We start from the raw sequence: 26,532 nt of genomic DNA, 5'->3' as shown, positions 1-26,532 counted from the left end.
ACTGAATTTTAATAGGCATTTCTGGTAATTTTGAGGTACTCTGTGAATCAGAGCTTGAGAAATAGTGTTCTTTATATAGTTTTTCAAAAGAGAAATGTACAGATCATTTTCAAGAGAGTATCATTTGTATATATATTTATATTCATAATACAGATAATTTTCAAGACTTCAATTTACATAGTCTCACTTATATAGTCTACTATATATTACATATAAAAATATTTAAATTATTTATATATAAATGAGACTCTTGAAAACTATCTGTATTATAGGTGTTAAGCTTGGATCAATCAGGGGTTTTAAATTTGATTACCAATTAAATTTTAAAATAATCCATTTTATGCCTCTCTGCTTAAAAACCATTACATATAGATTATTTTTCCACCAATCTATAACCCTTGAACAAAATCTTAACACTCTGCCTGTCACAATTACATTTGCTTATCTTTAATGGATTTTAGGAGTTTTAACCCACCACACAATTTTTATATACAGTTGACCCTTGAACTACACAGGGGTGAGTGGTGCCAAACCGTTGCACAGTTGAAAATCCACGGTTAAATTTTGACTCCCCCAAAATGTAACTACTAATAGCCTAGTTTTGGCTGAAAGCATTACTAATAACATAACAGTCAATTAACACATATTTTGCATGTTATATGTATTTTATACTATATTATTACAATAAATAAACTAGAGAAAAGCAAATGTTATTAAGATAATACGGAAGAGAAAATGTATCTACTATTCATTAAGTGGAAGTGGATCGTCATAAAGGTCTTCACCCTTATCATCTTCATGTTAAGTAGGCTGAGGAGGAAGAAGAGGAGGGGTTGGTCTTGCTGTCTCGGGGGTGACAGAGACAGGTGTGGAAGAGGTAACAGGGAAGCAGGAAAGGCCGGCACGCTGGGTGTAATTTTGTGGAAGCACACTGTAATTTCTGCCTGGCTTTTTGCTTTTCGTTTATCTAAAAACGTTTCTATAAGGCACCAATCCTTCTTCCACCATTTGCTTCAGTGTCAGTACCCATATCATAGAAGTGTCCGTGCTGTAAAAGAAGTCAAAAGCAGTCTCGAATAATCCGAACCATTCTGCCAGCTTGTCTAATGTCAATTTGTTTTCTGGCACTGCTTCTTCTCCATCTTCTTCCTATAGTCTAGCACTGGTTTGGAGGCACTCATCACCATCAAGTTGTCCTCTGTTAATTCCTCTGATTTGGTGTCGTCACCTCTTGAATCTCTCCATGATCCGTATCTTGGGACCCTTGTCCCTTCACCTTTTTTGTTTTGTTTTGCCGTATCCACAGTCTCTTTTGTGATTTCCTTGATTGGTTGTGTCATAAGATCATGTACAACATTTGGACACAGTTTTCTCCAGTAGAATTTTATGTTTCAGGCTTCGTGGCTCTTTCTACAACAATGATAGCATTTTCAGTGGTGTAATTCCAGACTTTCATGACATTCTCTCCCCTGGGGTTCTCTTCCATAGCATGGACAACCTTTCCATACAGTACCATGTGTAATGAGCTTTAAAGGTCCTCCTTATGATACAGTCTAGAGGCTGAATTAGATACATTGTCTTAGGGGGCAAGTACACCATTCAGATGTCTTTAGTGTTGAACTCATGGGGTTCTGGGTGGCTGGAGGTATTGTCTAATATCAAAAGAACTTTAAAATGCAGTCCCTTACTAGCAACGTACTTCCTGATTTCAGGGACAAAGCATTGATGGAACCAATCCAGAAACAGCATTCTCTCATCCAGGCTTTCTTGCTATACAACCAAAAGACTACCAGCTGGTGTTTATAGTTTCCCTTCAAGGCTTGGGAGTTAACAGCTCTATAGATAAAGGAAGTCCTGATTATAAACCCTACTGCATTTGTACAAAACAGTAAAGTTAGCCTATCCTTTCCTGACTTAAATCCTGGGGTTTGTTTCTCTTCCTAACATGTGTCTTTTGTGGCATTTCTTTCTTCCAGAATAGGACAATTCTATCTGCATTAAAAATCTGTTCAGGAAGATATCCATTTCTCCTCAATGAGATTCTTAGTGGCATCTGGAAATGCTTGTGGTGCTGCTTTGTTGGCAGAAGCTGCTTCTCCTGTGTTTGACAATTTTTAAGCCAAATCTGTTTTTAAAATTATCAAACCATCCTTTGCTGACATTAAATTCTCCAGCTTTTGGATTCTTCATCTTTGTTTTGCTTTAATTTGTCATAGAATAATTTTGCTTTTTAGGCCGGGCACGGTGACTCACACCTGTAATCCTAGCACTTTGGGAGACCAAAGTGGGTGGAGCACCTGAGGTCAGGACTTCAAGACCAGCCTGGCCAACATGGTGAAACCCCATCTCTACTAAAAATACAAAAATTAGCCAGGCATGGTGGCACATGCCTATAATCTCAGCTACTCAGGAGGCTGAGGCAGGAGAATTGCTTGAACCCGGGAGGCGGAGGTTGCAGTGAGCTGAGATTGAGCCACTGCACTCCAGCCTGGGAAACAGATCGAGACTCCATCTCAAAAGGAAAAATAATTTTGCTTTTTAAAAACCATATTTGTGTCTATTAGTATGCCTTTCTTATAGCGATCCTGCATTCACCTAAAAGCTGAATTTTCAATATGAGACAAAAAGGAATTTTGCAAAAAGTGCAAGGTTTTGCACCTGCCAGCATAGCTGCAGCAACAGTTTCACAAATTTCCTTTTCTTTTTTTTGTTTTACAATGGTCCTTACACTGTATTATCTCAACATGGTGGGCAATAGCAGCAGCAGACCTCAATCTATGGTTACATATCAAGCAATAAGACCTTTTCTTAAAATGTCACAACTTTTTTTCTGCTTTTTGGGAGCACTTCCAGAATCACTAGTGGTACTTTCTATGTACTATTTTTTCATAATGTTATTCAAAGTTTACAGTGTTGCACTAAACAATGAAAAATATGCAAAACCACGAGAGATCTTTTTCTTTGAGACAGAGTCTCACTCTATCACCCAGGCTGGAGTATAATGATGTGATCTCTGCTCAATGGGGCCTCGACCTCCCAGGCTCAAGTGATCCCTCCCACCTCAGCCTCCTGAGTAGCTGGGACTAGGCACACACACATCACCACATCTGGCTAATTTTTTGTATGTTTTGTAGAGATGGGGTTTTGCCATGCTACCAGGCTAGTGTCAAACTCCTGGGCTTGGTCAAGTGGTCCGCCCACCCTGAACTCCCAAAATGCTGGGATTACAGCATGAGCCACCACACCCAGCTGAGATCACTTTCTACTGTAATACACAATTTATTTGAAAGATAAACTGCTCCCGTGGAGATGATTAGCATCACATGGCATTTTAAGCTGATACCTGCAACAGTTGAGCTCACCACAATAGCAACAGGAGGTGGTTATGAAATTATTACAGTAATACAATATGCACTACAGTTAATTTTAGGCAATTATGATTTAATATTACATCTTTACATTGGTTTACATTTATCTCAACTGCAAATGGCACTATGTATGCTCTGTAAATGTTTGTATATGTAAGTTTTGAAATTTTCATTATAGTAAATAATACAGAGTAATATCTATATATATTTTTTGCACTTGTGGCATAACTTTTTATTTTAAAAAATATTTCTATGTGACATGGTTCATCCACAAGTTTTTAAAATTGTCAAAACTCTCCAAAAAAATTTTCACTATATGTATTGAAAAAAAGCACAGATAAGTGGACCCATACAGTTCAAATCCATATTGTTAAAGTCAAAGTCTGTTTACATGATATCAACCCATAAAATCTAGACTTGATATCCTATATACATGGTAAGTTTCCTTTCACCCATTCTCTTCAAATCAGAGATCAATTTAATCAGTCCCCATACCAGTGAGACTACTGAGCCTACATAAGCAACAATGAGATTCTATTTACTTAGAGGATATGTTATCCATTCTAAGAATTAATCATACATCATCTCATATTTGCAATAGCATTTATTCCTCTTGAAATTTCAGGGCTCAATAAAGCCTCTTTCAAATTATAAAGAGATGGATAGAAAAGGGGAAAAAAATCAAATAAAATACTTTAATACTTATCGGTGGTTCTTACAATAACAATAATTTAAAAGACTTCTTGCCGGGCACAGTGGCTAACGCCTGTAATCCCAGCACTTTGGGAGGCTGAGGAGGGCGGATTACGAGGTCAAGAGATCGAGACCATCCTGGTCAACATAGTGAAACCCCGTCGCTACTAAAAATACAAAAATTAGCTCGGCGTGGTGGCATGTGCCTGGAGTCCCAGCTACTCAGAAGGCTGAGGCAGGAGAATCGCTTGAACTCGGAAGGCAGGGCTTGCAGTGAGCTGAGATCGCTCCACTGCACTCCAGCCTGGCAACAGAGCGAGACTCCATCAAAAAAAAAAAAAAAAAAAAAAAAAAAAGAAGATGAAGATTTCTTAGAAAACCACAAAAAAATGATCAGTGCCATAGACACAGAGCTTCTAAATTTAAAATCAACAATGTTACTTTATGTTGTTGTTTGATGGTAGTCCAGTTTTACTATGTCAATGATATTTATGTCATTTATAATAGGAAAGAATAAAACAGATCTGTGATTAAACCTGGTGGGACTTTATTAACTAACTTATACAGATAATGAGCCAACATTTGCTTTGTGAGGTCAAAATAAATGACACAATATTTTCACAGTCACTACATTGCCAAATGTCATATTGTAGAAGACCAAACAGCTACAGATATTGCTTACAAATTTAGTCAATCCTATAGATAAACTGAGCATTTACATTATTTTAGATAAAGCCTATTTCAAAATGCATTGTAAGAGTTATTCTCAATCATATTTTAAAGCATAATTACTATGACAATATATTATTGTAATAGTGTTTTATACAGTAATATTGTTTTATAATTATATACATAACTACATTATTACAAAAATAAATACAATTGAATTTTCAAATTGTACTATCCAAATTGTTACATGTGGATTGCCTTCACACTAAGAACTGCTGTGTGAAATTTGTAACAGCAGATATATGAGTTTAAAGTTAAAGTTGGTCTATTTGGCACATACTTGGTATGTGCCACTCCTGGAGCCTGAAAAAGGGGTGAGAAAAAGTATTACAAACCTGTACAAAAGACTGAAACATCTTACCATATGATTGCAGACCAAGTAAAAACAATAATAGAACTAGTTGGTTTTTCTCTTCTTTCTTTTCAATCTAAATAAAAACATACCATCAAGCGGGCAAATAAAGATACCTCCACTTTACTAGCATCACAAAGTAGATTGGTAATTCCACATGGGAAATTATCACAGCAATTCATCATTAATATTCCCCAATAATTTTATGTATGTCTTCTGTGTACATGCATAAAACTGATATGCCAAATAATCACAGTGCAGAAAAGATGATTAAACAAAAGATCTACTTGTCTCTTAAGTACATGGTAACTTGGACTGGCTCAGCAGTAAACATTACATCATAAAGACAAGCATAACATGTGGTTAAGCAAGAATTCGAAAGGCATGAGGAAAGGAAACAATAAAAGCCTCTATGAGCCAGTGTTTCAACCACACTACTGTGATCTCCATGTCTTTATTCCTGGAAAAATGAGACAGCAAACATTTCCAAAATAAAACTGCTAAGGCCATCCTTCATTAAGAAACATGCGCTCACCTCCATAGATCCAGGAAACATGGCATTCTTTTTCTCCTTTTCATGGAGCTCCAGGGATCTCAGCTCACAGCAGAACCCAGTCCCTGCCTACAAATTTTCACTGTGAGCCATAAGGCTCCCTGTACACAGTGGACCTGGCCGGTGAGCAGAGAACTAGAAAGCAAATGATTTAGATTGCCTGATGAAAACGTTAACATCAAAAACAACATGCCATCAGGATTGAGCACCAGGACAAAAATAGCTATGACAAAGCAGCAGTGGAAACAATTCTGCAGGTAACTTGGTTGGCAAGAATTGGCCAAAGAAGACTAACTGGTCAACATGATAACTTGGGTCTAAAAGTGAATTCAATTGAAAATGAATATTTTCTGTTACTGTTTTTTCAACTACTAGTAAATTTAGTCTACTGTTGCCCTCATATTGCTCTGTCCTCACCATCCACCTAGCTGTCCAAGATAAAATCAGAGTGATTTTTGGAAAAGAAAATTCCAAAATATTAAGTTAGGAAAAGAAATTTCCAAAACATTAAGGATTCTTTGAAACAATCTTGTCCTTTAGTCTTAGCATAAAAACTAAAATGTAGTCTAGCAAAGTTGGCATCTTTTAAAAGAAAAAAACACTAAAAAGCACTCAAAATCTAGGCCTCAATTTTTGTTATAGTACAAAAACAATATATGCTCATGGGAGAAAATAAAATAATGGCAAGAAAAATGCAACATAACAGACATCAAAAACACATCTGGGGAAAAATAAGCAAAGTAATTGAAACATAATTAAACCATATGATTTGTATCCATGCAGATCCTTTTTTACGCATATATATTTATATATTTTTTAACTATTATATATAGCACATTAAATATCATCCATTTAATTGTTTCAAATTTACAATACAATAATACAGAGAAGAAATATGGGCTAAAAGTTACTAATACAATAATGAAAAATGTAGGAAAATGAGAAATTAGACAAATTAAATTTTTAAAAATACATGAGAATTTAACAAAATTGATAGTACAGAAAATATTGACTGAAGAGTCTTGCTTTCAAATTCTCATTGAAACCAACTTGTTTATTGACTTGCTGAAAGCCCAAATATTTTTGATCAACACATATGCTACCAACAGTTTGCAACATACACCAATATGTACTCACATACATTTTTATATAGGTTCATTACATAAAATGATTAAGAATTAGACTAAACGAAAAGTCTAGTGTACTAGTTTCCAATAGCTACTGTAACAAATTACCACAAACTTGGTTTACACAACAGAATTTTATTCCCTCACGGTTCTGGAATGCAGAAGTCTGAAGGCGAAGTCTTTTCAGGGCTGTGTGTCCTCCAGAAACTCAAGGGAGATTCCATTGCTTGCCTCTCTCAATTTTTGGTGGGTGCCAGCATTCTTTGGCTTGTGGATACATCACTCCAATCTTAGTCACCATGGTCTCATTACTCCCTCCTCTTCTCTGTATGAAATTTTCCTCTGCTTCTGTCTCTTCTGTCTTACAAGGGCACTAGTGTGACATTTAGGATCCACTGGGATAAACCAAGATAATCTCCCTGTGACAAGATACTCATTCATATGTACAGAAGACCTTTTTTTCAAATAAGGTAATATTTACAGATTTCGGGGATTAAGAGGTGATGTCTCAGAGGAGGGTAATTTTCAACCTAACACAGTCTACCCTCTGGACTTCAAGATTCACATTCATCCCACATAAAGTATACATCCACCCCAACCCAATGTCCACAAAAGTCTCAACTTATTACAGTGAAGTTCAAATTCTTATCTAAATAATAAATCGCTCAAAAGTCCCAAATCTTGTTATCTAAATCAGCTATGGGTGTGATCCATCCTGGGACAAAATCCCTTTCCATCTATCAACCTGTAGACTACAGAGCAAGTTATCTATTTCCCAATTATGATGTTAAGACAGGCAAAGGATAAGTTATCAACATACCTATTCAAAGAGAAGAAAAGAGTCACTGATCCCCTGCAATATTGAATCCAGCAGAAAAAAATTCCATCAGGTTTCATGACCTAGGAATACCCTCTGGACTTGGGACCCTGCCCTCTGGGTGAGAAGCTCCGGCCTCTGTGCCCACGATTCCAGCCTTGGAATCACTATTCCTTTTTACTTGAAAGATAGTACATAATTGAAGTTGAGTAGTTTTATCAGCCTGCTTCCTACCTATAAAATTTTGAGTGTCCAACAGCCTTCCCTCACTTTGTCTTGTCTCTGTACCTTTCGTTCCAAACTGGCAGAGTTTCTGCTGATATAACATTATCGAAACCTTGTAAGTTTCCTGTATATATAACGAGGATTTACACAATTATACAAGAGGCTCCTCCCCAGGTTTCTCCTGGATAATCTCATATCTTTATTTGTGGCTTCCACTGGGCTGGTTGAATGGATTCATGAGTCCCATATCTAATCTCTTTTGCACTAGCAAACTTTGTCTAGCCACAACCTTAACCTTGTTTCCAGCATGCATGTGTAACAGTGAAGCTGCTAATTTTAACATCTTTTGCAATCTGTATAAGCAGGATATTTCCCAAATCATCAAATGCTGGTTCCTTTTTGCTTAACAGTTCTTTCCTCAAATACCTTTTTCTCCTCACACTTTACTATAAGCAGTAAAAAAAAAAAAAAAAAATCATGCTCTATCTTTAGCACTTTGCTTGGCAATCTTGTCAGCTAAATATACAAGTTCATCACTTAGAAGTCTTACTTTCCGCATAACTACAGGATATCATTTAGCTAAATTTTCTGCCACTTTATGACAAGGTGTCACCATTCTTCCAGTTTCCTATAGCATGTTCCTCTTTCCTCCTTTATCAACAGTGCCTTTAATGGCCATTCATCTAGCAACAGTGTCTTGATGATGCTATACATATTTTCTGAGATGAGAAAGGCTTTCTCCACATGACTTCCACTTCTTCACTGAGCCCTCACTATCAATCTTTAACATTCATTTTTCTACCAATAGTCTGTTCAAGGCAATATAGACTACTTCTACCATGTGCCTCAAAATTCTTACAGCCTCTAAACATTACCCAGTTCCCAAGTCACTCTACATTTTAGGTACTTAGGTAGTTTACTCCTGGAAACAAAATCTGCATCAGTCAGGGTTCCACCAGAGAAACAGAACCAGCTGAGATATATCAATGTATGTATACACACATATACACGGCAGAGACTTGTTGCAAAATATTGGTTTATGCAAGAGTGGGGACTGGTTAGGCAAACACCAATCCATAAGACAGACAATTAGGAGGTGTAAGCTGGAAACTCTCATGCAGGAGCTGACACTGTAATCCATGGGAAGAATTTCTTTTTTCTCTAGGAAACTTCAGTTTTGCTCTGAACTTTCAACTGACTGGTTCATGCCCACCAGAAAATCCAAGATCTCCCCATCAGAAGATCTTTAACTTAATCATTTCTGCACAGACCTTTTTATCCAAATAAAACCACATTTACAGGTTTCAGAAGTTAAGATCTGATGTTTTTTAGGGGGAGGCATTTTTTAACCTACTACCACTAGTATTTAAAGAAATTCATCTAAAATTTCCTTGGATCTGACCCACAATTTTTTATTGCAATTTTATTAATTTCTATTTTTTCAAGCCTATTATTTTCTAATTATACCAAAATACAGACCTTCTCTTTAAATACCTTTGTTATTATTTCGATACGTTCCATTTAAAAATATTTTAGGATCACTTGCACTAGCCCAAACTGGTTCTTTGTGTTCTGTTCCCTGCTTACTGTTTGGTGTTCCTCTGTATCCATCCATGCAGTAAGACTTTGGAGAGTCATCTCTTATCTTACCCACATCCAGTGGATCCTCAAGCCCTGCTAGTACCTGTTTAGTTCATTTCAAATCCATCCCACTCTCCTCCTCCCAACTCTGACCATTCTTGCTTTAGTTGTTACTAGAGGTGACAGAGCTCACTAACTGCTTCCAGTCAAAGGTTTTAAGTAGGGAAGTAGGGCTCCCATTACTCTCAGAATTAAGTGCAAACAGCACAGACATCTAAAGTCCTTCCTGGTTTGGCCACTATCTATCCCTAAAACCTTACCTACTGTTTCTATCACTTTCCTTTCATGTACCACATGGCAGCCTGAACTACTGTCAGTTCTTCTCAGAATATGTTTTCTTCTGCTTCTATATTTTGGAACATGCATGCTGCATACTCCTGCCTTGCCAGGCCAAACAACTTTGATGAGCCCACTCATATTTATCATCCAGAATTTGGCCAAGAGAGTTGTGTTTATAAGAAGGCATCCCTATACATTTTAAATAGGTAAACTGTATGTGAATTCTATCTCATAATATCGGGTTTTTTTGTTTTTGTTTCTTTTGAGACAGAGTCTCCCTCTGTCACCCAGGCTGGAGTGCAGTGGCATGATCTTGGCTCACTGCAGCCTCCACCTTCCAGGTTTAAGCGATTCTCCTGCCACAGCCTCCCGAGTAGCTGGGATTACAGGCGCCCACCACCACACCTGGCTAATTTTTGTATTTTCAGTAGAGGTGGGATTTCACCATGTTTGCCAGGCTGGTCTAAAACTCCTGACCTCAAGTAATCCACCTGCCTTGGCCTCCCAAAATGCTGGGATTACACACATGGGCCACCACGTCCGGCATGCAATTTTTTTTTTAAAAGAACGCATAACTTTTGGCAACGCCTGTAGACTCATGTAAGGTTATACACATCTTCCACGGCCTTTCAGGCTCCCTACATACCTACATTCATAACATTCATACTGTGTTGCCATCTATTGGCTCATCTGACTCCTTGATGGCCAGACCACGATTCATTAATCTTCACATTCTCCTCAATTAGTATGATGCCTGGCACAAAGTAGATGCTCAGTAAATACTGTTGAATAAATAATTGAAAGAATATAATCTTTAAACACAGCAATTCGTGGTTGAAACAAGTTATAATAAATCTATCCATTGTTAGACCTGAGTTTACAGTTTCCTGAATTGAAGTTAATTAGGTATAATTTACCACTTAGAAAGTAAATTACTTTTAGGATTGGATTACTTTTAGGATTGACACATACTAGCTTTCAAATTCAAAGTATTGACAGGTGAATGTACTTGTACTTTGAAGCAATATAATCATTTCCTAATAAATTATAGCGCTAGCCATTAATTTTAATTCTGGGAGTTAGTGTTCATATGTATCAATCTGCTTACAGGGATGAATCACCATTAGACTGACATAAGCTGTGTTCAATTAGCTTTAAAGCATTTTTCCAAGAGCTTCTGTCCTTCCATCTGAAGCTCCATTAATTTTCTTGGCTGCCACATTATAGAATAAAGTGAATATGCCCTTTATAGTAGAGCCAAGTCATTTATTACAACTACTTAAAACCATTATTCCCACACAATGGAAGAATGTTTATTTCTTTGTGTCACAAAATATATAAACTTTATGGATTTTTTTCTATTTTCAAAGCTTTTCCACAAATGATAAGAATCCATTTGCAGAGCATAATAAAAACCAAATTTTCATTAATTGTAAAAATAAAAAAAAATAGCTTGTAACGCTATCTGTTCTTATTTGGAAGAAAATACAGACCAGAAGAATTGTTTCCAGACATCAGCAAATTTGAGACACTTAACCTATGAATTGCTTTCCTAACAGGGTGCATTTCCTGGCATAGGAAACTTGGCTTCCTCTTCGCCATTCAACAAGAAAGAGAGGGGAATGGAGGAAAAGAAGTAAAGGGGCCCCTCCTGTCTTCTCCAGTCTATTGGGCTGGAGTAGGAGAGTCTCACTCAGTAACTCCCAGTTTTCTACCCACTAGATTTAGGAGGAAAAATTTCATCTCAATAAGCTCTACTACCCTATTTACATTAATCTTTGCCTCAGCACCTTGTTTGTCTATCTTTTCGAACTTGGTAATTTAGTTTTTGCTTGTTTATCCTTTTACCATCTATCTCCCCAACTAGGCTGTAAGCCTCCATGAGGCAGCCACTGCGTTTCCCTCACCACTGAAGCTAAACGTTACAGGGATGTAAGGAGTATTGGGAGGAAAGAAGGAAACGGTTAAAATCTAAAGGACCACACTTCCTGGAATGGTAAATTATTCTAGTGCAACAACTCTAGACAGGAATAAGTCTTGAACAAAGTGGGAGCAGGCAGGGCAAAAACAAACCCAAACCAGTGTCTTTTCGGGGATAAAAGTGAGAAACAAGCAGCCTTGGGAAAGGAAAGCATCTTCTAAGCACTCCTCATTTTGTATTTAATATTTCTTTTCTTTTTCTTTTTCTTTTTTTTTTGAGATGGGGTCTTGCTCCGTCACCCAGGCTGGAGTACAGTAGTTCAATCTCGGCTCACTGCAACCCCTACCTCCCAGGTTCAAGTGATTCTCCTGCCTCAGCCTCCCGAGTAGCTGGGATTACAGGCACGTGCTACCATGCCCGGCTAAATTTTTTTATTTTTAGTAGAGACAGGGTTTCATCATGTTAGCCAGGATGGTCTCGATCTCCTGCCCTCGTGATCCACCCTCCTTGGCCTCCCAAAATGTTGGGATTACAGGCGTGAGCCACCACATCAGCCTATGTTTAATATTTCTTTTCTCTTTTTAGGTTTTATTAAGAGATTTCAATAGCATCATGTTCAAAGTAAATATGTGCTCCTCACATTGAATTATGGTCTACACAGACCTGCCAGTCAGTCTGCCCTTTCTAACATTGTTTCTACAGGAGAATGAGTTACAGATTCCAAATAACTGACTCACAAACATTTAGAACACAGTCACATCCTAAATTATACCCAAGCTCTCACGTCTGTTGCCTCTTATTTCCCTCTTCCTCTTTTTCCTTCTCTTCTACCCATTCACCTTTCTTTCTCTCACCTCTCTTTGTGTTTCTTATTCTCTCTCCCTCATACACACACACCCACACACACATACACTTTATACTCTGAAACAATACCATAAACAAATAATCACACTAAGTCTTACATCCAGTTACCAATGCTCACAATTTTTCTTAAATAGCATCAATTATGGCTCAGATATGTTGAGCTGATGCTACCCTATTGAACTCGCTCCATGCTTATTAATGCCCTAGTCGAGGCCTTCTACTTCATGCCTGGTCTGTCAAAACAGCCTGCTAACTAGTGCCCTGTTTCCAGTTTCTTCTCCTTTCCAATCATTCCACACACACCAGAAGTTCATACACTGCCTCTAAAACCGTTCTTTTTACTATGTTATCTTTTTTTCTCACAAAAGTTCAATGACAAATGAGTAAGGTTTACTTTTCAAGCTTGCAGTCAAGGCTCTCCATTTCATGGCCCTAGCCAAGTTTCAACCTTTACTTTCTAACACCCAAGAGAGACCATTCTGTGCAGATTCAGGAACTTATTAAGATCATTTCATTATTTCCTGGGCACACTTTTAACCATCTCACATATGTGTCTTCATTCAGATGAGTTCTCTCTCTCCCATCTTCCTTTAATTCCCAGTCATCCTTTCATGAACAAAACCTGGCCCAAACCCTTGGTAAAAATTTTTTCAAGCACCTCAATAACAGGATTACCTTCCTATACTCTTCCAGCACTTAGAATAGCCCCATGCATTTGTGCAATGTTCTTACAATTTTTAAAAATTTCCTACGTAAGCTTCACAACAACCCTATGTAGTAAGCATTATAAGCATCTGCACTATTCATACTTAGAGAAAGATATTCAGGGATTTGAGGTGACTTCTCCAAGCTCACACTGATGAAATGTAGCAGTAATCATCTCCAAACCCTGGCTTTCTGACTCCATATCAGATTCATATTTGGCCCATACTATAAACAGTTGGTAATTATTTGCATCAATTTTTTCAGTCTTCCAAATTAAATTATAAGCTTCTGGAAGGCAATAGCATTATATAGAACTTGCCCCAGTACATAATCATACACAAGATGAAATTCAATGAAAATTTTATTAAGTAACTTTAAGAGCAGTTTAATCCCTCTACCCTATTTAAGAAGCTTTGGTGGTACCTCTCTCCCTCTTACGTACACTATTTAAATTCTGAAATCTCAACTGAACACTTTGTGCTAAATGTGATAAAAAATACATCTCAACTATTACTTCACTTCTTAACCTAGCTCCCCACAAAGCAAATTTCAAATTTCTTGAGGGTAGGTACCTTTGATGAATAAAATAAGATCTGCTGGTATTTAAATGTTGGCCATGAGCTGTAGGAATAAAACGTGGGGGCAAACTATATTTTTAAAACTCACCTGAAGTTCAGAATCACCTGGGACACTTGCTAAAAATGTAGATATCTAGATTTCAGATTCAGTACTTTCTTAGTCATGTTTCTCTACCCCTGATTTTTATTGAACACAAGATCCCAAAGACCATACTATGAAACAATAGATGAGTGGTAAAGTGACATTGACTAAAGGCTCAGCAACAGACCATGATGTTTGTGTTAACCATGCATTTGTTTGGGCATGAGTGCTTGTGGTTTGTGACTCACCCTGTTTGCAAAATTCTTCCTGGTTTCTAAAAGAGGATTCAACATTTCAATATTTTATGGTGTTTCACAAGGAGCTTCTACAACATCTAAAATCTGGAAGTCACTGAACAAATAATAGGGCATCTGAGAGAAGAATTTAAATAACCGAAAGGATTTCAAAACAGGAAAAGAACTTCATCTTTTAGAACTGAAATGAGAAGGTACTCACAGGCTCTCCCCGTGTTCCATCCTGCCCTGGAGCTCCAGGGGATCCTGCTTCTCCCTTTTAATGATTTGATAAAAAGAAATAGAGAATTCAGTTTTGAGGTCTGCTTACCAAAATAACAACATATAACATTACATATTAAAGAACATTAGATACAAATAGACAAATTAAAATTACTTCTGGACTATTGATATTAACTTTTCCCAACATCAAATAACTTTTTCAGAAATTCATAAAGTGACTATATAAACAACAAAAATGTGTACATAATGGCAGATAATTGAGTTAAGTTATAAAATAACTGTGGTACCGTATAGTCATTCTTATGAGAATAGACCATCTTATCTCCGAGGTAAATGTGACCAATATTCTATATCAGTCCTATTCATATTCACTTTTTCATTTTTACTTTAAAACTGATCATTTTGTTGGACCTAATTTGACCTTGCCTTCAAAGAGTTACATTTTAAAGTAAAAACAAAACTTGCATTAGGAATGGAGCTATTTATAGGTTATTAGTTGAAATTATCTGGCACGTTAGTATACACCTATTTAAAATAAACATCTAAAATGCATATTTTAGGTAGCTGTTAAAATTATAATTGTTTTTAGTTATATATATCTTTACATTACTATGTTCAAGTTAAGCATCTTATTTTACATCTACCTTTTGGAAGCTAACTTTTTTTCCCAAATGAATCAATTGCTAGTGAATACAAATGTATCTGACACTTTATCTACTAAAACAATAAATATTAGCGGAAAATAATCCTAAAATGTATAATATCTGCAGATTAGTACAACTATTAAACTGTCCGAACAAAATAAAGGATAGCAAGGAAGAGCCTGTTGACACATATACACACATGTACACACCCCAGACTTTTTGAAATCTAACAGTCATTATGAGCCATGCGTTTGTTTCTGTCCAGCAAAATGCTACATCACAACAAGCAAAGTTCTCTGCAAGCAATTTACCACACTTGATTCATACCAGAAAGAACATTTTATCCTAGATGAAAGCAAGATAGGAAGTAAAACAAAAGCATTTTTTCCTGTAAATGTCTCAAATACCTGAGTTGAAATAAGTTTAAGGGAGAAAGAGTCTCAGAATGCAATGCACTGAAGCATCTTACAACACTGTCATCCATAATTTCATATTCTAATAAATTTCCCAAAATTATAGAAAATAAAGCACAGAAGAGCCTCTAAAATTTGGCAAACATAATCAGCACTTAGAAAAAATTCAACCATATTACATTATCTAAACAACAATTCTCCCACTTGTGTGAATTCCTGCATTTTATTAGACTGTGAAATGCCGACTAAAGCCAAATATTTCATCTATAACAGTTTTATTTACAAACACTAGATGACAATTGAGGATAAAAGGAGCAAAGATTAATGCTTTCCTAAAAATTAGCCAAATTAGAGGGAGAGAAGTTATTGCTAATCCAGTAGTTCTACAGAAAAGCATATAAAAATATTGGAGGAAAAAATGTTGGATCTACTTAGTTTGAAAGCTACAGTTTAAAAAGCCTAAAAAATTCAAGACAAGGATATGTTGGATCCTAATACTATGGAGAAACAATGCAATATTTTTATCTGAACTCAATACTTGTATCAATAGTCAGAAGGAATCTCTCATATTAGTAGTTCTCAAATATGGTCCTCAGACCAGGCAAGATCAACTTCTTCATTTAACATGGCAACTTCTTCAGAATGTAAAATTTCAGGCCATACTGCAGCATACTAAGCCAGAATCTCTGGGTGGGGGTCAGCAGTCTGTGTTAATAATTTTTCCAGGTGATTCTAATGCAGCCATTTGAGAACCCGCACTGCTGTAAGTCATTAGATCATTTAACTTCTCCTACTTCCAGGTACTGTCATATGTGACTTATAAAACAATCTGTAGTTTATATCTTCTGTATATAAAATAAAGAGGGTAAGGCAGTTGCCAAATAGTAGAAACAATTAATTTGAAATTATTAGGTTGGTGTAAAAGTAATTGCAGTTTTTGCCATTAAAAGTAATGGTAAAATACATGATTAGATGACTACTTTGATTTATAAAATCATGACTACTTTGATTTATAAAATCTCTACTTTTTTCTACCTGTCTAATGACCTAATATCATTTTATTTTAATTACTAGGAGTTTAAAAAACATAAGTAGCCATCAGCAAAGTTCATCAATAATGAAGTTCCACAATTATTTGAAGATTTAACTGACTGTGTTCTTCCTACTTTATATTAGACACTTAACATATTAACTGAATAAAATATCACATTCTTTATTATCTATAGCAGTGATTCTCAAAATTTAGCTTCATCTGAATCACCTGGAAGGTTTGTTAAACTGCAGATTGTGGGTCCCAACCCAGAGTTCCTGATATGGTAGGTCTGGGGCAAACCCCTGAAAACTGCATTTCTAATAAGTTTACAGAAGGTGCTGAGACCGCTAGTCTTAGGACAACACTTTGAGAAACATTACTCTAGCCCAGATCTCAAAATAGACTTACAGACTCTTTCTGCATTTATGAATCCCTCTCTTCTATGAACTTCTATAGCATTGTATAGCTTTTCACTTAGTACTGAATTTTATTATGCTAAGTTGTTTAGCAGGTGTCTTGTTTATATGTGTTATTTGTTTGACTTAAGCATTCTTTTAAAGGTAGAAAACATAACTTATATGAGTTTTTTAAATCACCTACAATACTTAGACTAGTGCCAAACATAATATAAAACTACAGGTACCCTTCTTTACAATCATTGGGGTATATCAAGGAAGGAGGAACAGACTACTTATTCTTCAATGTTCAGTTTCAAGGGGATAAAGGAAAAGAGAACAGCATTTGTGGATAAAGCTCTAGCATTTACTGTTGGACAATTATGCAGTTAGTTATTACAAGATAATGGCCAGTCATCTTTACCTAAGAACACTCTCTTCATTTTTAAATAATGGATTTTAATAATGTTTCATCAAGAAATGAAAGGATAATTTCTACTTGGCATTTCCTCGAAATAATCAAATGCAAGACACAACCAGCTTGTGAACTTTAGTATTGTTACCAGAACTTAACCTGATCACTTGATTACTTTTACAACCTGGATAACCCGGTGCAGACCAGTTTGTTTGGCATTTGAAAAAGTATAAAACACAGCCCCATCTCCAATTTATTGTTTTTCTATTCTGTTATTAACTCCCTTCTTGATATAACATAATTGAGAAAATGTCATGCTTAACATTATTCCTCCATCTAATTTCTGCAGCTAACGTCAAAAATGATTTATTCCACAACAAAACAGTTATTTTAAAAAAGGAAATTTAACTAAAACCAGGCATGTGAAACTTGCACTCCATGTGTATTTCCTTTCATGCTGTGACCCACAAAAAATAAAAGGATGGAAAGTAATTTAGTTTGCTTATAGCAATCTTCAAAATCAAGTGGAAGGTATGGTTTACTGATCATGAAAATATAGTTTAATTTTAAGGAAGATCCTTGCTTTGTTAAGGAAACACTTTATTTTGACTTTGATCTTATGGCATAGTTTATTCTTCGTTTGTAAACAAATCTCTAGCATGCCTGCGGATGTACTGAAGATGCAAGGCTGAGGAAGCTTCTCCTGGCTGACCGAGTAGACAAACATTTGGAAGGTATCATGCACAGCAGTGAGCATACAAACTAGACCCAGAACCCTCACTCTACCATGGAACTAGCTGTGCATGTTTAACTAAATCCCTTCATCTCTTTGAACCTGATGTTATGCATAAAATGACATTAATACTCCAAACTTCATATATTTTGTTTTTTAAGAAAACAAGAGCCTTGTGAAAATGCCTTATGCAACTCTTGGCACAGAAAGGGAGATCCACTGCCACCAAAAAGTTGCGGTTTTAACAATCCTTTATTCATGATGTATTTTTGGCTATATTATTTTCATACTTGAATTGCTATAGTTTGTCATTATAATTTTTGCAAAATGAGTATTTTTAAATGTAAAGCCAATCCTTCTTTATTCTAGTTAAGATATCATTAAAAGGCCGGGCACGGTGGCTCATGCCCGTAATCCCAGCACTTTGGGAGGCTGAGACAGGTGGATCACAAGGTCAGGAGATCAAGAGCATCCTGACTAAAAAGGTGAAACCCCGTCTCTACAAAAAATACAAAAAGTTAGCCGGGCATGGTGGCGGGCACCTGTAGTCCCAGCTGCTTGGGAGGCTGAAACAGGAGAATGGCTTGAACCCAGGAGGTGGAGCTTGCACTGATCCGAGATCGTGCCACTGCACTCCAGCCTGGGTGACAGAGCGAGACTCCATCTCAAAAAGAAAAACAATAGATAGATAGATAGATATAGATAGATAGATATTATTAAAAGCAGTAGGTTCAACAGTTTCATCATTATTTTCTATAACTACGAGAGAATATTTGGGTATAACATGATTTCTAACCAGTTGGTGAGCAGAATTTTCATTGGTTGTTAAGTTATGGCTATGTCACCTTGGACATTACTCTAGTTCTTTGTTTCTTCATCTGTGAAAGGGTAAATTTTTTCCACTTACAACTCATAATGATTTATGAGATTAATGAGAAAATGCATGTACAGTACTGTAAAAAGAGCCAAGCTCTTGGAAAATATCCAATGAGTTACGCCTTTTGTTATAATTTGTCCTTTTCTGTCTTTGGTTCTTTGCATATCCAGCTTAAATGCTACATTTAATTATTTCAACCACTTTCTAACTAAAATTCTTCCCCTTTACCTCACTCTGCATCCACCATACTGGCTTATGCAAATTCCAATGCTGAGTAAACCAAACTGAAAACAGCCTCAGCCTATGCTTATGTTCTAAGTATGGCCATGGAGGAAAAATACTATAGTAATCATACAGATTATAACTTCCAGCTTCAACTGGACTTCAATGCAACTTCTATATTTCCTGTATCTCCTCTCTACCACATTTTTCATGTATATAGAAAGTTTCTGCTATATAAAATATCCTCCAAACAACAAACGCTTTTTTCTCCTTGTCCCAACATTCTAAGAAAAAATGGGATACAAACATTCTGCCACCAAACCAACACACTTACCTGCATTTGCACCCATCCATTCCTCTTTCATTTTATTACAGTAAACAGGGGTCTTTCATTCAATCTAAGATAATTCCTTATAACTCTGTTCTATATCCCATTCTTTCTCCTTCTCTAAATAAGATGGAGCTTCTTCTCTGTGTATAACTGCTTACTCAACATCTTCCCGTGGATGTGCCACAAGAATCTAAAATCAACACATTATGTTTCTCACTCCTCCACATCCCCAGCAGTAAACACACCAAGTCCTACCCAGTAATCTCATTAGCTAAAGAAACTTCTAACTTCATTATATATAAAAGAAGAGACAATCTGCAACTAAGAAGTCCAGCAAGCTACCCAAACATGTACAACCCTGCTTATTATTGCAGGTCAAAATACATGCAGGATATTTCAAATTTGAAAAGAATTGTCAGATAGCGTCCAAAAAAAAAAAAAGAATAAAAAGAAAAACATAATAAAAACTTTTCATATTTTCCTCACACAAAAATAAACATAAAGAAAACTGAAACAAAATGCTGTAACCTGGATTAACAAACATTATACAAGTATTTTTATTAGTTAAAAAATTCAGACAGATGATATATAAAAGGAATACATGAAATCAGAATTTACTCAGGAATCAAAAAGACAAAATCATCTCAGATGAGACCAATGATTAAATTACTAGAAACCCAGGGAGAATAGATTTAACTTAAAATTATAAACGACAATGAGGAGAAAACAAGCATAGCCAATAAAAATAGACTTTTCAAACACATTAAAAGGATCAGAAATGATAGAAGACAAATAAAGTTCAACATATCTATAATTGGAGTCCTTGAGCTATAAACCAAAAAAAATAAATAAATAAATAACATAATTTATATTTAAAACTATAATTCAAAAGAACATTCCAGAAAAGAAAAAAAAAAAAAAAAAAAAAACCCTGCATCTTCCTTTCTAAAGTTTTTTGGAGTAACTGGGATTTTAAATTCTGAAACATATGCTATTAGACTTTAAATGCAAAATTGTTTTAAACTCTCATCTTCATATGAAAAAGAGTCACAAAGGCAAGACAATTAGATTGACATCAGCAACATACATGTTGGCAGTGTAAGCAGTATTTCTAAGAAATTCAGAAAAAAAAAAAAACAGTGAAGAACAGTGAGACAAGGGTTTTATAGTTAGGCAAGCTGTCATTCAAATAATAAAAGTGTAGAAAAACATACTAAAATATCAAGAATTCAGAGTACTGTATTCACAAGTCCTTCCAAAGGAGGAAAACCTTTATTAAACCCAAATGTGACTGTGGAATACTGGTAAAGGTGCTGGTGACAAACACCGAGTATATTTAATTGCAGATCTGAAACAAAGGTAAAATGTAAAGAGTATTTTATAAATATTATATAATCTGATAAGGTAGAAATAATATAATTAAACAAGAAGAAAAGCATAAGGAAAAGGAGAAAATAGAATAAATTCATTAATTTCCACATAGATAATAAGGTATAATTTAAATTTAACACAACAAAGAGTTGATGCTCAAGGTATGTAAAGGGAGAATAACAGAATTCTGAAATGGATATTTACAAGGAATAGTAAATGTAGTATAAAGACCACTAAAATAAAAATATAAATTTCCCTAAATCCCAAAGAAATTAAAAGCAGACTAGGAAAAGGCAACAAATCACACTGAGAAAGAAACATAATCAGTAGAGCAGAATTTACATAATAAGATAACAAAATTACAACAGAGTATTTTGACAGAGATAAGACCAAACCTATCAGACAATGGGTGAAAATAGACTTAATCTATTAAAATAAAAATATTCAGATTGCTTTAAGAAGCAAAGAACAACTCTACACTTGATACAAGAGACACAACTACAACAAAATGGCTCAAAAAGCTAAAGCTAGACAATAGAAGGATGGGCGAAGGTACAGCAAGCAAATAAAAAGAATCAAAAAGAAAACGTGTAATCCTGATACCGGACAAGGTAGAATTCAAGTGAAAAATTATTAAAGGAAACAAAAAATGTATTTTATAATGCCAAAGCCACAATTCAAAATGAAGATGTAGTAGTGAAAATATCTATACAATGAATAACGTAGAAACTACATTCGTGAAACAGAAAGTGAAAGAAAAAATAGACAAAAATGCACAAATAATAGACACTAATACACCACTCTCTGTTCAAGACAGGCCAAACAAAGAATTAAGTTACAGAAGATCCAAATAAGATATTCAATAAGGTAGTTCTTATGAATGTATATGGAGTTTTACACTCTGAAAATAGAGATTTACCTTCTCATATGCACAGGGAACATTCCTGAAAATTAAACATACAATAAGTCAAAGAAAAAATTCACTAGAACTTATAAAGAAGATTATACAAACATTCTCTGATACAGTGCAATAATATCAGAAATTAGCAACAAAATCTAAATAAAATGATTTTCACCCTAAAAAGACTTTTAACTCTTTAAACAACTCTTAGGAAATAGAGAAAAACTAGAATTACAAAATTTCTTTTTAAAAAAGTTAATGAAAACATTGCATATCAGAATCAAGAGGATACAACTGAAACAATGATGAGAAAAATATTCATAGTTTAACTACTTAGATAAAAAAATAACAAAAAATGAATGTAAATGAATTCAATTCTCAATTGTAAAAGCTAGAAAAAATGTAGGAAAAAAGAATAAAGAAATAGGATAAAAGTAAAAAACAAAAATTTAATGAAGTCAAAAAATAAATTACAATGTTAGATCTTCGAAAAAATCCAACACAGGAGGGAAACCAGAAACATATAAAAGTAAAAAAAATAAAAATAAAAATACAAAAAGTAGAGAGTGAAAGCATAAATATTCAAAGTAAGAAATGATGACCAAGGGAGAATAATCATTAAAACAGAGAAAACTTTTTAAAAATCATGAGAGGAACTGGCACAATTTTATACAAGTCACTTGAAAAATACAAATGAAATATTAGTTTCCTAGGAGAGTGAAGCTTATTATTATTGACCCTATAAGAGAAAGAAAGCTTAAACAGACAAATCCCCATAGAAAAAATAAGAGAAAGTTATCCAAGAACAAAAAAGAACCAGGCTCAAATGACAGAGGGGAAGAGTAGGAAAAATTCTGCAGTGCTTGATTTCAATTGTAAAGTATCAATAAGAAATTATCGTTACAATACATATAATACCAGGAATGAAATAAAGGACATTACTACAAACCTACAGACATTAAAAGGACAAGAATAAGGCAATATTGTGAACAAAATATGCCAAGAAATTTGCAAGTTAAATGATATGGACAAATTCATTGAAATGTACAAATTGCTGAAGGTAGCTCAAGAAGAAAGATAAAATCTAAATAGGTGTATTATTAATGAAAATGTTCCTTAGACATACAACACACCTACAAAGCTCAGGCCCAGAGGGTTTCACTGGCAAATTCTACCAAACATATAAGGAAGAAATGACACCAATGCTATACAAACGCTTTCAGAAAATAAATGCCAGTATTGCTTTGATATTGAAGCCAGACAAAAATATCACAAAAAAGAAAACTGCTGATCAATATAATCCATGGACATAGACATAAATTATATGAAATAAAACTTTTGTTAATTGAATCCAGTAATATATAAAAAGAATATTATAAGATAATCAATTGTGGTTTATCCCAATAATGCAAAATAGAACAGAAAACCAAACACCGCATGTTCTCACTCATAGGTGGGAACTGAACAATGAGATCACTTGGACTCAGGAAGGGGAACATCACACACAGGGGCCTGTCATGGGGAGGGGGGAGGGGGGAGGGATTGCATTGGGAGTTATACCTGATGTAAATGACAAGTTGATGGGTGCAGCACACCAACATGGCACAAGTATACATATGTAACAAACCTGCACGTTATGCACATGTACCCTACAACTTAAAGTATAATAATAATAAATAAATTAAAAAAAAATCAATGTTGTATATTAAGAAAATATGAGAGGAAAATTATATAATCAAGTCAGTGAAGGCAGAAAAAGCTTTTTTTTTTTTTTTTTTTTTTTTTTTTTTTGCAAAATTCAACATGTAATCATGATATTTTACAAGAAAACTCTCAATAGACTAGGAATAAAAGGGAATTTTCTCATCCTGAGGCAGGGCTTCTATGTAAAACCAACTAACATTCAGTGTTAAAAGACTGATGGTTTCTACCTAAGATCAGAAGTAAGGCAAAAATGTGTGCTTTTACCCCTTTTATTCATTATTGTATTAAGGGCTTGTTTAGTAAATAAAAATATTAAAATAAATAAATTTCATATAAATTAGTATAGAAGAAGAAAACTGTCTTTATTTGTAATCAACATAATCATCTATGTAGAAAAACCTAAGAAATCAACAAAAAAGGCTGCAGGAACTAATAAGTGAATTTAACAAGATTGTAGGATAGACAATCAATATACTGAAACTAATAATATTTCCATATGTTAGCCACAAACAAACTGAAAATAAACTTTTCAAAGTCTACTTATGAGTATGAAGAAATATAATAAAATACTTAGATATGAACTTAACACAAGACTTACAAGATCTGAAAATGACAAAACTTTGCTGAGTTAAAATAAACTCACATGAATGAAACAAAATACCATGTTCATGGATTGAAAAATTCAATATTGTTAAGAGAGCAACTCTCCTCAAATAAATTTAGAGACATGAAGATATTCTTCCCTCTAAGATTTGGAGCTTAAGTCTACACTCCACCTAGCGTAGGCCTTGAATTTGGTGACTTGCTTCCGAAGAACAGATATGGGATGAAAAAGTAGCAAGAAAGCTTGTAAATACTATAAAACAGGTGATCATCATTAATGTCACCAGTGAATATTCATCTGGATAGCATGTACATTCTGATTTGATAAATAGGACACTTGAACCCTCTGTTATCCTTTTCCAAAACAGAAAAAAACCCAACCATAATCCGAATCTAATCATGAGGAAAGCATGAAACAAACTCAAACTGAGTGATATTCTACAAAATACCTGGTCAATATTCTTCAAAACCATCAATGTCATGACAGACAAGAAATGACTGATAAACTATCACAGATCAGTGCAAAATAGGAAGGCACAACAAATAAATGTAATGTGATATCCTGGACTGGATCCTGGCACAGAAAAATTACATGAGTAGAAAAACTAATGAAACCCAAATAAAGTATGGAGTCCAGTTGACAGTAATGTGCCAATATTGGTTTCTTAGTTTTGACAAATATACCATAGTAATATAAAATGTTAACTTCAACAGAAGTCGGATAAAGGGTATGAGGAATTCTCTACTATATTTGCAACTTTTCTGTAAATTTACAATTATTTCACACTAAAAACTTTGGCGAGGCATGGTGGCTCATGCCTGTAATCCTAGCACTTTGGGAAGCTGAGGTGGGTGGATCACCTGAGGTCAGGAGTTCAAGACCAACCTGGCCAACATGATGAAACCCCGTCTCTACTAAAAATACAAAAAAAAAAAAATTAGCCAGGCATGGTGGTGGGTGCCTGTAATCCCAGCTACTCAGGAGGCTGAGGCAGGAGAATGGCTTGAACCTGGAAGGCAGAGGTTGCAGTGAGCCAAGATCATGCCATTGCACTTCAGCCTGGGTGACAAGGGTGAGACTTTGTCTCAGAAAAAAAGAAAAAGAGAAAGAAAAAACTTTAACACAACATCTCAGGCTCTCTTGGTAAAAATTTTTAAGCTGATACTAAAAATAATATGGAATTTATGTAAATCTATAATATCCATTACAATTTCTTAAAAAAAAAATTAGAGTGTTTAACATCACATAATTTCAAGGTTTATTTTAAAGCTATAATAATTAAGACTGTGTTGTTGAGGAAAGAATATGGGTAGAAATTAGTGGAATGCACATATTGATCAATTCATATTTGGCAAAAGCGTTAATGCAATTCAAAGGGAAATGATCGTCTCCAATAAATGGTGCTAGAATAACTGAATCTCCATATGGGGAAAAAATGAGCCTTGATTTTTATCTCATACCATACATAGAAATTAATTCAAAATAAATCAGGAGGGAGACAAGCAAGATGGAGTAGAAAGCTCCACCCATTGTCACCCCGTCCCAGCAAGAACACTGAGTTAACAATTATCTACAAAGAAAAAACACCTTCAAAGAACCAAAAATCAGGTGAGCACTCACAGTACCTGGTTTTAATTCCATATTGCTGAAAGAGGCACTGAAGAGAGAGAAAAAACAATCCTGAATTACCGACGCCACCCCTTCCCCATCCCCAGCAGAGGCAGCATGGAGTGGAAAGGATTTCTGGGTGCTGACGAAGGTAGAACACAGCAAGTGTAAAGCACTGAAAGCAGTGCTGTCCTGTTAAAGCAGAAAGGAAAACCAGACCAAACTCAACTGATGCCTGCCCACAGAAGCAGCCTTTTTTTTTTTTTTTTTTGAGACGGAGTCTCGCTCTGTCACCCAGGCTGGAGTGCAGTGGTATGATCTCGGCTCACCGCAACCTCCGCCTCCCAGGTTCAAGCGATTCTCCTGCTTCAGCCTCCCGAGTAGCTGGGATTACAGACACGTGCCGCCACGCCCAGCTAATTTTGTATTTTTAGTAGAGACTGGGTTTCTCCATGTTGGTCAGGCTGGTCTCGAACTCCTGACCTCAGGTGATCTGCCCGCCTTGGCCTCTAAAGTGCTGGGATTACAGGCGTGAGTCACAGCACCCAGCCCAGAGGAAGCATTTAAACCAGCCCCAACCAAAGGAGAATCACCTATCCCAGTGGTCTGAACTTGAGTGCCTGCAAACCTCACCACCAAGGGCCAAAGTGCTTCAGTCTCCAAGCAAACTTAAAAGGGAGCCTAGGCCATAATGTCTGTAACTCATAAGAGAGTCCTAAGGCTGAACTAGGCCCAGAGACAGTGGACTGGGGAGGCACACAACATACTGAGACACACACTGCAGCAGCCAAGAGAGTGTTGGCAGCATCCTTCTCCTGACCCCAGACTGCAAAGCTCATGGCTCCAAAAGAGACCCCTTCCTTCTATAATC

At 35.6% G+C, this 26,532-nt stretch overlaps 1 protein-coding gene across 5 annotated transcripts in view; it reads right to left on the bottom strand.

Annotated features, from left to right (window-relative positions):
• The window catches only part of COL21A1 (collagen type XXI alpha 1 chain), a 200,229-nt gene that overhangs the window by 29,796 nt on the left and 143,901 nt on the right, over positions 1–26,532 (bottom strand). For 3 of the 5 annotated variants that reach the window (XM_065543895.1, XM_065543894.2, XM_065543896.2), the window contains one exon: positions 14,391–14,444. In XM_065543895.1, the coding sequence (XP_065399967.1) occupies positions 14,391–14,444 (54 nt within the window). Of the gene's footprint in view, positions 1–5,677; positions 5,808–14,390; positions 14,445–19,476; positions 19,656–26,532 lie in introns of those variants that run through there. The other 2 variants (XM_045391079.2, XM_045391080.2) reach the window with 2 other exon arrangements.

This window comes from Macaca fascicularis, chromosome 4, assembly GCF_037993035.2.
Source record: "Macaca fascicularis isolate 582-1 chromosome 4, T2T-MFA8v1.1".
NCBI classification, from domain to species: domain Eukaryota; kingdom Metazoa; phylum Chordata; class Mammalia; order Primates; family Cercopithecidae; genus Macaca; species Macaca fascicularis.
This window is presented reverse-complemented; position numbering and strand designations above follow the sequence as displayed.